The sequence below is a fragment of the Octopus sinensis genome, linkage group LG26 (assembly GCF_006345805.1).
Source record: "Octopus sinensis linkage group LG26, ASM634580v1, whole genome shotgun sequence".
In the NCBI taxonomy this organism is placed as follows: domain Eukaryota; kingdom Metazoa; phylum Mollusca; class Cephalopoda; order Octopoda; family Octopodidae; genus Octopus; species Octopus sinensis.
The window spans coordinates 15,581,764-15,598,282 of record NC_043022.1 but is presented as its reverse complement, the minus strand read 5'-3'; the positions used below and the strand labels follow the sequence as shown (position 1 = coordinate 15,598,282).

Genomic DNA, 16,519 nt, shown 5'->3' with positions numbered 1-16,519 from the left:
TTGATTTCTTCAAATTCAAAGAAAAATGTTGATCTTTCTCGAAACCTATTTCAAATTGTTTTGAAATGTGTCACTTATTTTTGAAGATATGAATGTGATTTTGAGGGAGCTCTATCTATCTATCTATCTATCTATATCTATCTATCTATCTGTCTATCAATATATCTATCTATATATATATGTGTATATATATTATATATATATAGATATAGATATATATATATATATACATACATATATATATATCTATATATATAAAACTGTAGTTGTGTGAGTGTCTGTCCCCTTCGATTTAGATTCCTAACTACTCCCACATTTTGCGGTGCAGTTTAACCAAATTCGGGTATCTTATAGTCGTGATTCATATCGAGCTCGTCTGAGTATTAGCGCGCGTCTACGATGAGTCTACGATTTAAAAAATAATTTAACATCATTTTTTATTCCATTTTAATGAATAATCTATATATATAAAACTGTAGTTGTGTGAGTGTCTGTCCCCTTCGATTTAGATTCCTAACTACTCCCACATTTTGCGGTGCAGTTTAACCAAATTCGGGTATCTTATAGTCGTGATTCATATCGAGCTCGTCTGAGTATTAGCGCGCGTCTACGATGAGTCTACGATTTAAAAAATAATTTAACATCATTTTTTATTCCATTTTAATGAATAATCTATATATATAAAACTGTAGTTGTGTGAGTGTCTGTCCCCTTCGATTTAGATTCCTAACTACTCCCACATTTTGCGGTGCAGTTTAACCAAATTCGGTATCTTATAGTCGTGATTCATATCGAGCTCGTCTGAGTATTAGCGCGCGTCTACGATGAGTCTACGATTTAAAAAATAATTTAACATCATTTTTTATTCCATTTTAATGAATAATCTTATATATAAAACTGTAGTTGTGTGAGTGTCTGTCCCCTTCGATTTAGATTCCTAACTACTCCCACATTTTGCGGTGCAGTTTAACCAATTCGGGTATCTTATAGTCGTGATTCATATCGAGCTCGTCTGAGTATTAGCGCGCGTCTACGATGAGTCTACGATTTAAAAAATAATTAACATCATTTTTTATTCCATTTTAATGCATAATCTATATATATAAAACTGTAGTTGTGTGAGTGTCTGTCCCCTTCGATTTAGATCCTAACTACTCCCACATTTTGCGGTGCAGTTAACCAAATTCGGGTATCTATAGTCGTGATTCATATCGAGCTCGTCTGAGTATTAGCGCGCGTCTACGATGAGTCTACGATTTAAAAAATAATTTAACATCATTTTTTATTCCATTTTAATGAATAATCTATATATATAAAACTGTAGTTGTGTGAGTGTCTGTCCCCTTCGATTTAGATTCCTAACTACTCCCACATTTTGCGGTGCAGTTTAACCAAATTCGGGTATCTTATAGTCGTGATTCATATCGAGCTCGTCTGAGTATTAGCGCGCGTCTACGATGAGTCTACGATTTAAAAAATAATTTAACATCATTTTTTATTCCATTTTAATGAATAATCTATATATAAAACTGTAGTGTGTGAGTGTCTGTCCCCTTCGATTTAGATTCCTAACTACTCCCACATTTTGCGGTGCAGTTTAACCAAATTCGGGTATCTTATAGTCGTGATTCATATCGAGCTCGTCTGAGTATTAGCGCGCGTCTACGATGAGTCTACGATTTAAAAAATAATTTAACATCATTTTTTATTCCATTTTAATGAATAATCTATATATATAACTGTAGTTGTGTGAGTGTCTGTCCCCTTCGATTTAGATTCCTAACTACTCCCACATTTTGCGGTGCAGTTTAACCAAATTCGGGTATCTTATAGTCGTGATTCATATCGAGCTCGTCTGAGTATTAGCGCGCGTCTACGATGAGTCTACGATTTAAAAAATAATTTAACATCATTTTTTATTCCATTTTAATGAATAATCTATATATATAAAACTGTAGTTGTGTGAGTGTCTGTCCCCTTCGATTTAGATTCCTAACTACTCCCACATTTTGCGGTGCAGTTTAACCAAATTCGGGTATCTTATAGTCGTGATTCATATCGAGCTCGTCTGAGTATTAGCGCGCGTCTCGATGAGTCTACGATTTAAAAAATATTTAACATCATTTTTTATTCCATTTTAATGCCTAATCTATATATAAAACTGTAGTTGTGTGAGTGTCTGTCCCCTTCGATTTAGATTCCTAACTACTCCCACATTTTGCGGTGCAGTTTAACCAAATTCGGGTATCTTATAGTCGTGATTCATATCGAGCCCGTCTGAGTATTAGCGCGCGTCTACGATGAGTCTACGATTTAAAAATAATTTAACATAATTTTTCATTCCATTTTAATGCATAATTTTTCGTGTGTCGATGGCGGCGGAGTTGGCGTCCATGGTCACACCTGCACCTGTTGCTTCTTCTCCCCCTTCTTCCCTCCCTCGTGAAGCTGTGGGGAAGGGAGTGTAAGAAATCAACGTCGTAAAGCGTTGTCAAGGAGACCAGCGTTCTTTTAGAACGACTTCATGGCTTGAAGACACCAAAACAGAAATGGCTAAGAAAGCCCGAATTGGCATCTATAAGGGAAGTAACTCTCTAAAAATGCTTATATAGTTATTTCCCTTACAAACCCGAGCAACGCCGGGTGATACTGCTAGTATATATATATCAATAATACAGTGATTGTTTCTTATCAGGAACAAAATATATGCTTGTATAGATGAGTTATGTTCCATCTTCCGTGATGTTTAAATGTATATTCTTTGATTAAATGTTCGAGTTATGAAATGTTATGTGGATGACCTTGCATTAGTTTGTTCTATAACCTTAGTTTGATATATATATATATATATATATACATATATAACATGGAAAAATGTGAGCAAGAAAAATACTGTTCTTAAGATTATGGGCCTGGAAAAGTTGAGGTCAAGTTATTACATCTGGTTAAGTACAGAACAACAAAAATTTACTTAAAATATTGTAGATTAGGATTAAAATCTAGAATAAAATATTTAGAAACTATTAGCTTTTATTAAAACTAAAAATTTTATTACAAGTTATTACTTCTATTTGTTACTACTTGTTACTTCTATTAAAAAGAAAAAAATAACTCAAAATATTTTTTTGCATTTTAAAAACATTCATTTTTTAAAAATTATTAATTAATAATTAGAAATTTGAAAATAAGTTATAAAAAATAATAGTAGTACATAATTAGTTAGTACAATAAACAGAGTAATACAGAAAAATTAGCTATATTTTACAGTAAAATCTACCTATAAGGAGTGGCTGTGTGGTAAGTAGCTTGTTTACCAACCACATGGTTCCGGGTTCAGTCCCACTGCGTGGCACCTTGGGCAAGTGTCTTCTACTATAGCCTTGGGCCGACCAAAGCCTTGTGAGTGGATTTGGTAGACGGAAACTGAAAGAAGCCTGTCGTATATATGTATATATATGTATGTGTGTGTATGTTTGTGTGTCTGTGTTTGTCCCCCTAGCATTGTTTGACAACCGATGCTGGTGTGTTTATGTCCCCGTCACTTAGCGGTTCGACAAAAAAGACCGATAGAATAAGTACTGGGCTTACAAAAGAATAAGTCCCAGGGTCGAGTTGCTCAATTAAAGGCGGTGCTCCAGCATGGCCACAGTCAAATGACTGAAACAAGTAAAAGAAATAACAACAAATTTGCAGTAAAATTTGCTTGAGCTATTGCCAAAGTTATTGCCAAGTCTTCACATTATCTGTCTTGACCCAATGCCTATTTCTTACATAATAAATTTGCCTGCCCTATATACTATTCTATTTTGCATAAAACTTTAGCTATATTGGTACTTCTGGCTCTCATTTTTTAAGTATTCTTGTGTGTCAATATTTTAACAAAGTGATGGTACCTTTTTTAATTATAATGTTACTTGTGCAGTTACTGTTTACATCTCGTTCAGAGATTTATTATTGCTTGCAGACAGTTTTTCGATATCAATGACGGAAGTTACTGGAAAAACAATAAATAAAGATTTGCAAACGGGTCTCCCTTCTTCGAAAACCGGTGATTGCCGTACGCCGAAGACAGGCAAATACCTAGAAACTGCAGTCCGTGCATATCACTTAGGTTGACGAGAGAGGGATGACTTCCCTTTGCAAATACCATAAGAGCACAGAAAGTGTGCCTAAAGCCAGCTGGACACGATGTTCTCCTGGGGCTACAAGCTACAGTAACACCCACCCTTAGTGGTTAGCCATATTGAGATGGCTAGTATACCTCATCTTGTCGTGCAGTTACTGTTTACATCTCATTCAGAGATTTATTATTGCTTAATATCAAATCATTTTTAATATTCAAATTTTATCCTTAGCTGCAGTATTTTAAGTAAAAATGTTCTTATTCTGTACTTTATCAGATAACTAACTAATGGGTGGTTCATTCAGGGCAAGCTATTAGGGTAACTACTGTACCCTAATAACTTGCCCTGAATGTACCACCCATTAGTTCACTCTCTCCATCAAATCGCTGTTGTCTGAACAGGTACGCAGTGTGCCACACGTCAGGTGACAAAGTAATCACAGGACAACATGAAATGAAGTGTCTTGCTCAAGAAGGCAATGCAATGCACTGCCCGATCCAGGAATTGAAACCACAATCTTGCGACCGTGAGTACAACATGGGGAGATACAAGATAGCCATTCAGAAACATATAAACATTGTTTACTTCACTTAAAGATTTCTTATTTGTGTTTTGGTGTCAACATGGTTGCGACTCCAAATGTGACCGTGTCACAGATATGCGCACACACAGACACACACACACACAGACACACACACACACACGTTATATGTACATGTTCTTCTATCTCTTTCTGTTATATAATATTTTATTCGTGTGATTTTTATTTCGCCAGGCGTTTCAGTGAAACGGACAGTCATACATCCAGCAACGAATTTACAGACAGCGACAGTGATGACGTAAGTGAGAGCCTAATATATATAATATATATATATATATATATATATATGTATTACGATCTTATACAGCTACATGAATACAACACACACACACACACAGAGTCACACTCACACAGAGTCACACTCACACAGAGTCACACTCACACAGAGTCACACTCGCACAGAGTCACACTCACACAGAGTCACACTCACACAGAGTCACACACACACACAGAGTCACACTCACACAGAGTCACACTCACACAGTCACACACACACAGTCACACACACATAGAGTCACACTCGCACAGAGTCACACTCACACACACACACACACACAGAGTCACACTCACACAGAGTCACACTCACACAGTCACACACACACAGAGTCACACACACATAGAGTCACACTCACACAGAGTCACACTCACACACACACACACACAGAGTCACACTCACACAGAGTCACACACACACACAGAGTCACACTCACACAGAGTCACACTCACACAGTCACACACACAGAGTCACACTCACACAGAGTCACACACACACAGAGTCACACTCACACAGAGTCACACTCACACAGTCACACACACACAGAGTCACACTCACACAGAGTCACACACACACACAGAGTCACACTCACACAGAGTCACACTCACACAGTCACACACACACAGAGTCACACTCACATAGAGTCACACTCACACAGAGTCACACACACACAGAGTCACACTCACACAGAGTCACACACACACAGAGTCACACTCACACAGAGTCACACTCACACAGTCACACACACACAGAGTCACACTCACATAGAGTCACACTCACACAGAGTCACACACACACAGAGTCACACTCACACAGAGTCACACACACACACAGAGTCACACTCACACAGAGTCACACTCTCTCTCACACACACACACACACAGACATGTTGTCTCACATACATGGTAACAAAGCTGCTATAAGTTGTGATATCTATATCATGTTCTCATACAGATACATGACTATATACACACACACAGACACACACACACACACATACACACACACAGACACATTCACAAGCACACATGTACAACTACACACACATGCACACACAGCAAATGCAAAAACAAAAATCCGGCACTCCATCGTTTACAGTAACGAGGGTTCCAGTTGATCTAATCAACAGAACAGCTTGCTCGTGAAATTTACATGAAAGTGGCTGAGTACTCCACAGACATGCATACCCTTAATGTAGTCTCAGGGAGATTCAGTGTGACAAGGGTGGCCCTTTTTAATTGCAGGTACACCTCATTTTTGCCAGCCAAGTGGACTGGTGCGACATGAAGTAAAGTGTCTTGCCTAAGGGAATTGAACCCACAACCTTATAATCATGACCGAAATACACTAACCACTAAACCACACGCTCTCACACACATATACACACATTTAGATGTACCTACATATACACACATACACACACATATACACACACACACTTACAGGTGCCTACATGCATACACACACACAAATTATATTCTTTTCTATTCCTGGCACAAGGCCCGAAATTTTGGGGGCGGGACCAGTCGATTACATCGACCCCAGTTCAAAACTGGTACTTAATTTATCAACCGCAAAAGGATGAAAGGCTAAGTCGACCTCGGTAGAATTTGAACTCAGACCGTAACGACAGACGAAATACCGCTAAACATTTCGCCCGGCATGCAAACACACAATTATATCGTGCCTACATATACATACATACACATACACACACTTTTATGTGCCTACGTACACACACATATATACACATACACTTATGTGCTTACATACACACATACATACACATTTATATTTGCTTACCTACATACACATATATGTAGACACACACACTTATGTGCCTACATATGCACACACACTTATATGTGCGTACATATACATATACACACACAATATATTATATATATATATATATATACCTTCTCTAGGATGTTACTAATTGATTTGAGAACTTTATATTATTGGAAAACTATATGAAATTAGCTGAAGATTACTTGACATATTATATCTGCTGTAATATTTACAGCCTTCAATAAAATGTTATAGTATGAAACAATTGTACTAAACTACCGATCCATTCTTGTTGCTTATTTTTGATTATAATCACCCCGCATATTTCTATGGGTAATACTTTAAAAAAATTCTGGTGCATCTAAGTTAAGTACCATATTCATTTGAATATAAACTGTTTGCTGAACTTATATATATATAGGCACAGGAGTGGCTGTGTGGTAAGTAGCTTGCTAACCAACCACATGGTTCCGGGTTCAGTCCCACTGCATGGCACCTCGGGTAAGTGTCTTCTGCTATAGCCCCGGGTTGACCAATGCCTTGTGAATGGATTTGGTAGACGGAAACTGAAAGAAGCCCGTCGTATATATATATATATATATATGTATGTATGTATGTATGTGTGTGTGTTTGTGTGTCTGTGTTTGTCCCCCTAGCATTGCTTGACAACCGATGCTGGTGTGTTTACGTCCCCGTCACTTAGCTGTTCGGCAAAAGGAGACCGATAGAGTAAGTACTGGGCTTACAAAGAATAAATCCCGGGGTCGATTTGCTCGACTAAAGGCGGTGCTCCAGCATGGCCGCAGTCAAATGACTGAAACAAGTAAAAGAGTAATATATATATAAATATCATCATCATCATCATCGTTTAACATCCGTTTTCCATGCTACATACACACATACACACACACATGCACACACACATACATGCACACACACACACACATGCACACACACACACATACACACATACATACACACACACACACACACATGCACACACACACACATACATGCACACACACATGCACACACACACACATGCACACACACACACATGCACACTGTTGCAGTGATGATGTAAGCCATGGAATCTCCATTATGATCTCATAGAATTAAATGAATACACACACACACACACAAGCACATATATGCACATACATACATGCATACATACATGCATACATACGCATGAATACACACACATACACAGACACATACTCAAACACATACACGTGCAAACGCATAGACAGATGCACATACATATAATCAACGACACACACACACATCCACACAGATTTTCTTTGCATTCCTCCTCTTTTGGTTTTGGGAGAAATGCAAAGCCATTTTGCCAAAGTCTCCAAGATTGAAGTCTCTTTGTCTAAGAAAAGGGACCAAAACACAGACCCCCACCCCACCCCTCATCCATTTGCCAAGAGGTGCTGTTAAACTGGGAAACATTCAACTGAGTCCATTCATTCTCTCTCTCTCTCTCTCTCTCTCTCCCTTTCTCTTTTTTTCTCTCTCTTTCTTTCTCTCTCCCTTTCTTTCTCCCTCTTTCTTTCTCTTTCTTTCTTTCTCTTTCTTTCTATCTCTCTCTCTCTTTGTTTCTTTCTCTCTCTTTATTTTTTCTTTCTCTCTCTTCCTTTCTTTCTTCCTCTCTCTTCCTTTCTTTCTTCATCTTTCTCTCTTTCTTTCTCTTTCTCTCTTTCCTTCTTTCTTTCCTCTTTCTTTCTCTTTCTCTCTTTCCTTCCTTCTTTCTCTCTCTTTCTTTCTTTCACTCTCATTCTCTCTCTCCTTCCCACTCTTATTCCTTCTTTCTTTTGCCGTCATTGTCTCTCCCCCTTCCCCTCCCCTTCCCTCTCTTCCTTCCTTTTTCTCTCTCTCTCTCTCTCTCTCTCTGTCTTGTCTCTCTCTCTCTCTCTCTCTCTCTCTCTCTCTCTCTCTCTCTCTAATGCATGATATGTCTTTCTCTGTCCGTTTTCCACAGGAAGTGGAACTGTACTTCACAACTCCGCAGCAAGTGTTGGACATTTTCTCTGAACTCGAAGAACAGAATCTGACTTTGATCCAGAACACCCAGGAGACGGAGGAGACCCTGGAGGACATCAAACAGTCGTTCGAAGCCAACCGAAAGAAAATGTAAGAACAAAAGACAACAATACGATGCCATGACGACGACTTCGGTCGTTTTCCGTTCTTTCTAGTGTTGTTATTGCTGTTGTTGTTTGTTTAACCCCAGGTCAATGATAGAGGAGAAGTAGGCTGTAATCAAAGGCTTTTCAACCATGACCTTACTCTTCTAACACACAATGAATCTAACATCTCATTGTTTTTATCCTCCTCCCCTTCACTCTTCTCTTCTTCCTCTTCTTCCTCATCCTCCTTCCTCCTCTCTTTCCTTTCCTCCCCTCGTTTTCTTCTTGCCCTTCCCTCCTCTTCTCCTCCTTTTCCCATCTCCCCTCTTCTTTTTTTGTTACCCCCTCCTCCACCTCCTCGTCCCCTTCACTCTTCCTCTCCTTCCACTTCTTCCTCATCCTTCCCTATTCCTCCTTCCTCCTCCTCCCCTTCATTTCATCCCCTCCTTTCCTTGTTTTCTTCTTGCCCTCTCCTCTCCTTCTCCTGTTCCTTTCTCCCCTCTTCTTTTTTTGTTACCCCCTCCTCCACCTCCTCCCTTTTTTGTCCACTTCCTCCCCATCTTCCCCCCTCCACCTCCTCTTATTCCAACCGATGACAGAATTCAAACCTAAATGGTCCACAACAGACACCACAAGGTATCAGTCTCCTCTCCCCCCTCCCCCCCCACAATTCCATCTACCACTTCCTCACCAGAATAGTTCCATTGATTTCATACCAGTTATACCTCAGGCACCATTAAATTAAACAAGAAACGATACTGTTATGATTCATGGTCCCTATTATATATTTTTTTTTCAGGGAGAAAGAAACCTGGTCCCTTAAAGACCAAATTGAAAAGACCAAAGTTAAAATACAAGAAGAAGAAGAAATGGCAGCGGATCTTGAAATGAAAGTAAAGTAAGTTAATATGGAGTTGATCCATGGGATTAAGAAGAATCTGCAGGGTGGGCACCATTGGATTTGATTACATTCAGCTTTGAACTAAATTTTAATGAGAAATGGTTATAAAAACACTATGTGAGTCATAACTTATAATAAAACACTGTGAGAGTCATAACTTATGATAAAACACTGTGAGAGTCATAACTTATGATAAAACACTGTGAGAGTCATAACTTATGATAAAACACTATGAGAGTCATAACTTATAAAACACTATGTGAGTCATAACTTATAATAAAACACTGTGAGAGTCATAACTTATGATAAAAACTTGAGAGTCATAACTTATAAACCTATGGAGTCATAACTTATATAAAACACTGTGAGAGTCATAACTTATGATAAAACACTATGAGAGTCATAACTTATAAAACACTATGTGAGTCATAACTTATAATAAAACACTGTGAGAGTCATAACTTATGATAAAACACTATGAGAGTCATAACTTATAAAACACTATGTGAATCATAACTTATAATAAAACACTGTGAGAGTCATAACTTATGATAAAACACTATGAGAGTCATAACTTATAAAACACTATGTGAGTCATAACTTATGATAAAACATTACATGCGTCATATCTTATGATCTGAGTTATTGTTCGCCCTTTATACTTTAGTTAGAGAGGTGGAGGTGGAGTAAGTGAGAGGTCAGTAAAAGTGTGTGAGAGGGAGAGGGAGGGGAGGAGTGTGAGTATAGAAGAAAGAAGTAGAGAAAGAGGTATACAAAGGTCAAGTGTGTTGTGTGGTTAGTTGAAGGGAGAGGCTAAGAGTGAGAGAAAAAGACAGTGAAAGAAAAGAGGGAGAAAGATGTGTTAAGAACATGCTGTAGGGTGGGAAAGAAAAGGTAGAGAGAAAGAGATATGTTTAGGATACAATATTTAGCAGAGGGTGATGGTCTGGGTGGTGAAATTAAAGAAATGGCAGATAAAGAGAGATGGGCAGAGGAGCCAGTTACATTAAGAGAGAGAGAGAAATATAAAGTGCTTAGCAGAGGGAAATTAAAAAATCGTTTAATATCTTATTGTGACTGGAGGTGAAATATTTTAGTCAAATAAACATAAAAATACAGATGGTTCTTTCTTTCTTGGGTGGCTTCTCTCAATCTTTTCTATTTTGTGGAATTTCCATGGGTCCCATTAGTATAGAATCATCACAGTATATCATGGTGTCGACTGGACTATTGGATGTTATACATCGCTAGTCACAATGCGCTTTGCAATGATGCCACCTTGCTAGTTAGATGAGCAGGCCAACATTCCCCTTGATCAGAAGGCTATTCCATTACGTGGTTAGCCATTTACAGCTGAATGGACAAGAGCAATATATCTGTGTGTATCTATATATATCACGTGATCACGTGACCGACCAGACTATCAGATGTTGTTACACATCGCTGGTCACAATGCGTTTGCATTGTTTTAGCCTTCGAATGACGCCACCCTGCTGGCTAAGCGAGCAGGCCAACAGAAGAAAGAGTGAGAGAAAGTTGTGGTGATAGAGTACAGCAGGGATCGCCACCAACCCATGCTGGAGCCTCGTGGAGCTTTTTAGGTGTTTTTTTGCTCAATAAACACTCACAACGCCCGGTCTGGGAATCGAAACTGCGATCCTACGACCGCGAGTCCGCTGCCCTAACCACTGGGCCATTGCGCCTCCACATATCTATATATATATATATATATACAGAGCAAATAATTCACAAGAAAAATAATTCATGGAATAATAGTTTGCGAAGATATCATTGTCTCTATTATCATCAAGTGTAACAATTTAAAAATGATAATAACAGAATCAATGATATAGGTGATCAAAGGCTCCCAAAAAGCATTAAAAAGCTGAAAGATAAGCATATTAAAAGGAGGTCCATGGGAAAGCTCATTTTAATAAAAGGATTGGAAACGACTGTTGGGAACCACTATGAAAAGGCTGGGAAACTCTGAGCTATACAGACGTACATGTTTGATAATATTATAATAGAGTTGCTTTTATTTCTCTTAGGTGTGCAATTTCCTGTCACACCAACTCATGATATTGCAAGCCATTACCCTAGGCACAAGGCCTGAAATGTTGGGGGAGGGGGCCAGTCAACTAAATCAACCCCAGTACACAACTGGTATTTAATTTATTGGCCACGAAAGGATGAAAAGCAAAGATGACCTCAGTGGAAATTGAACTCAGAACATAAAGACAGACAAAATATTGCTAAGCATTTCGCCCGGCATGCTAACCTTTCTGCCAACTTGCTGCCTTTCAGAACCTTTTCTACTCTAGGCACAAGGCCAGAAATGTTGGGGGTGGGGGCCAGTCAACTAAATCGACCCCAGTACACAACTGGTATTTAATTTATTGGCCACGAAAGGATGAAAAGCAAAGATGACCTCAGTGGAAATTGAACTCAGAACATAAAGACAGACAAAATATTGCTAAGCATTTCGCCCGGCATGCTAACCTTTCTGCCAACTTGCTGCCTTTCAGAACCTTTTCTACTCTAGGCACAAGGCCAGAAATGTTGGGGGTGGGGGCCAGTCAACTAAATCGACCCCAGTACACAACTGGTATTTAATTTATTGCGGTGAGCTGGCTGAAACGTTAACACGCCAGGCAAAATGCTTAGCAGTATTTCATCTGCCATTACGTTGTGAGTTCAAATTCCGCCGAGGTCGACTTTGCCTTTCATCCTTTCGGGGTCGGTAAATAAAGTACCAGTTGCACACTGGGGTCGATGTAATCGACTTAATACCTATGTCTGTCCTTGTTTGTCCCCTCTGTGTTTAGCCCCTTGTGGGTAATAAAGAAATAGGTATTTAATTTATTGGCCATGAAAGGATGAAAAGCAAAGTTGACTTCAGCTGAATTTGAACTCAGAACGTAAAGACAGACAAAATATTGCTAAGCATTTCGCCCGGCATGCTAACCTTTCTGCCAACTTGCTGCCTTTCAGAATCTTTTCTACTCTAGGCACAAGGCCAGAAATTTTGGGGGAGGGAGGCCAGGAGATTAGATCGACCCCAGTATGCAACTGGTACTTAATTTATTGACCCCAAAAGGATGAAAGGCAAAGTCGACCTCGGTGGAATTTGAACTCAGAACATAAACACAGACAAAATACCACTAAGCATTTCATCCAGTGTACTAATGATTCTGCCAGCTCACTGCCTTCAGCCATGACCATATTAAGTCATTGGCATGGCTAGGTGACTCACCTTTGACCCTGGTGGTACATGGTGCTGACAAGCCACAAAAATGGTGAAACAAACGGTATCCATCACTCCCAAATGGGACTGAGGGTGAATTATCTCACCTGTTAATGACTCTGAGGTGTTTTAACGCCAGCCATAATGAGAGTTTATATACACCACTACGCCATTGCAGCCACCAGAAAATACACAAGACTTATACATTTTTATATGCATTTAAACATACACACACACACTCTCGTATAATATACACACATGCTTACATAAATATATACAAACATACATGCTTGCATATATATATACTCTTTACTCTTTTATTTGTTTCAGTCATTTGACTGTGGTCATGCTGGAGCACCGCCTTCAGTCAAGCAAATCGACCCCAGGACTTATTCTTTGTAAGCCTAGTGCTTATTCTATCGCTCTCTTTTGCAGAACCGCTAAGCCTTGTGAGTGGATTTGGTAGACGAAAACTGAAAGAAGCCTGTCGTATATATGTATATATATATATATATGTGTGTGTGTGTGTGTATATGTTTGTGTGTCTGTGTTTGTCCCCCCAACATCACTTGACAACTGATGCTGTTGTGTTTACGTCCCTGTAACTTAGCAGTTCAGCAAAAGAGACAGATAGAATAAATACTAGGCTTACAAAGAATAAGTCCTGGGGTCAATTTGCTCGACTGAATGCGGTGCTCCAGCATGGCCACAGTCACATGACTGAAACAAGTAAAAAAGAGTATATATATAAATTTAATTAGGGGATGTGTAAACTCCATGAACGGTTGATTTCATCCAAGGAAATACTGGTTCAACACCTAGTATATTTGGGGAGTGAATTTCCTTAAAATAATAGGTGTATATATTAAAACATATCGTTTATATTCATTTAAAAGAAGAAAATGTAGATTGGGAAGTTAATACCTGTTTATTATTAACAGCAAATTGGTCATCTTCACTTACAGCCGTTTCAATAAACAATTATTAACTTTCAAATCTCAATTTTCTTTTCTTCTTTTATATATATATATATTATATATATATATATATATATATATATATATATATATATATATATATATCACCGTGATCACCGTGACCGACCAGGCTATCAGATGTTGCTACACATCGCTGGTCACAATGTGTTTCACATTGTTTTATCCTTTAAATGACACCACCCCGCTGGCTAAGCAAGCAGGCCAACAGAAGAAAGAGTGAGAGAAAGTTGCGGCGAAAGAGTATAGCAGGGATTGCCACCCCACCCCTGCCAGAGCCTCATGGAGCTTTAGGTGTTTTCGCTCAATAAACACTCACAATGCCTAGTCTAGGAAATGAAACCGTGATCCTATGACCGCGAGTCCACTGCCCTAACCACTGGGCCATTGCACCTCCATATATATATATATATATATATATATATATACACACCACACACACACACACACGCACACACACACACACACACACACACATGTGTTGGCGATTTTTCTCCCTCCATCTTCCTTTTCTATTGGACTTTCCTCTGTATCCTATTTCTGAAGAAGAGCGTCTGCTCGAAACGTTAAACCATCTTTCTTTCTTTCCCTGAGCATCTGCTAATACTTTACATGTACCACATTCTTGTGTTGTTGTTGGTTTTTTTTGTGTGTTTGTTCTTCTTTGGGGGGGGGGGGGCTGGGATTTACTATATATATATATATATATATATAATATATTTATCAAAATAAAAACATGAGGCAAAGGATTTAGCGGTACATATGTTTCTGGCTTTTATTAGACGGTTTATATCAATGCATAATTGATGTAATATGTATGTCAATAGCCTTCTTCAGCCGCACACAATTACTACTTCAAGGACATGTATTGCATTATAAGTTTGTACATTATAAGTTTGGGAAAGCAAATCCTCATAGTCGTGTACAACAGAGCGAGGCACCAAAACAAAAACAAAGTGTCCATCCCGTTTTTCACTCGATGTAGAATATATATATATATATATATAGGCGCGGGCATGGCTGTGTGGTTAGGGAGCTTGCTTCCTAGCTATATGGTTTCGGGTTCAGTCCCACTGCGTGGCACTTTGCGTAGGTGTCTTCCGCTATAGCCCCCCCCCCCGAGCCGACCGAAGCTTTGTGATGGAATTCGGTAGGCGGAAGTTACTGCCGTGTGTGTATATGTGTGTGTAGGTGCTTGTGCCTCTCCGAAAGAGAGAGAGGGATATCTGCTTCTCTGTTTACCTTGCTGTTCATCTCTTTTGCACCAGATTGTTCTCAGCAAGTGGTAACATGCAGTCGGCTGACCAAAATTCTATGCTTGAGGAACTAAACAAGAAGGTTGAAGAAGTCTATCGAGGTATTATCGGAAGTAACGAAGCCAACATCGAGTAAGTTTTTTAAATTCTTTGCTCTTTACTGTCCGAAAATTCTAAATGCCACCGTCTGTAGAATACCAAAGTTGAGATATCTGTTTGGGTGTACTTTAAATTATATCAAAAATGATCCATTCATCATCATCATCATCATCATCATCATCTTCATTTAACGTCCATTGTCCATGCTGGCATGGGTTGGACAGTTTGACCAGGGCTGGTAAGATGAGGGCTGCACCAGACTCCAGTTTGATTTGGCATGGTTTCTATGGCTGGATGCCCTTCCTAATGCCAACCACTCCAAGCATGTAATGGGTGCTTTTTATGTGCCACTGGCACAGGTGCCATTTGTGTGACATCAGTATCTTCCACAACTACGATTCACTTGATGGGTCTTCTTCTTAAGAATGTAATTTGTCATTACTTCTATGAAGTCCAGTATTTGGAGGGTGATTCTTATGTGCCACTGGCACTGGGTGCCAGTTATGTGACACCAGCATCAACTACATTGCCTCCATGAGGCCCAACACTTGAAAAGTGCTTTTTATGTGCCACTGGCACGGGTGCCAGTTATGTGACACCAGCATCAACCACATTGCCTCCATGAGGCCCAACACTTGAAAAGTGCTTTTTATGTGACACCAATAGCAACCACATTGCATCCATGATCCCCAACGCTTAAAAAGTGCTGTTTACATGCCACTGGCACGGGTGCCAGTTATGTGACACCAGTATCAATCACATTGCCTCCATGAGGCCCAACACTTGAAACAAAAAAAAACGAAAAACAAAAATAAAAACACCAATGCAACTAAGGGTGGACGTTTGAAGCCACTGAGTCATGTCGTGTGGTGGTGGTGGGCGAGGAGGGAATGCAGTCGGGTGCATTGTGGTTGGCTGTTGTTTAGTCCGAGTCTCATTATGTTGATCTGGTATGACAGGGATTTAGTTTCGGTGATATCAGTAACATCTGGCACTACCACCACCACCACCACCACCACCACCACCACCACCACCACCACCACCACCAACACGACCACCACCACCACCACCACCAACACCAACACGACGACCACCA

The 16,519-nt window shown here is 39.4% G+C and overlaps 1 protein-coding gene across 1 annotated transcript in view; it reads left to right on the top strand.

Annotated features, from left to right (window-relative positions):
• The window catches only part of LOC115224884 (cilia- and flagella-associated protein 100-like), a 48,113-nt gene that overhangs the window by 16,643 nt on the left and 14,951 nt on the right, over positions 1-16,519 (top strand). The window contains exons 8-11 of the mRNA XM_029795840.2: positions 4,900-4,963; positions 8,781-8,932; positions 9,728-9,826; positions 15,337-15,456. Coding sequence (XP_029651700.1) covers positions 4,900-4,963; positions 8,781-8,932; positions 9,728-9,826; positions 15,337-15,456 — 435 coding nt within the window. The remainder of the gene's footprint in view (positions 1-4,899; positions 4,964-8,780; positions 8,933-9,727; positions 9,827-15,336; positions 15,457-16,519) is intronic.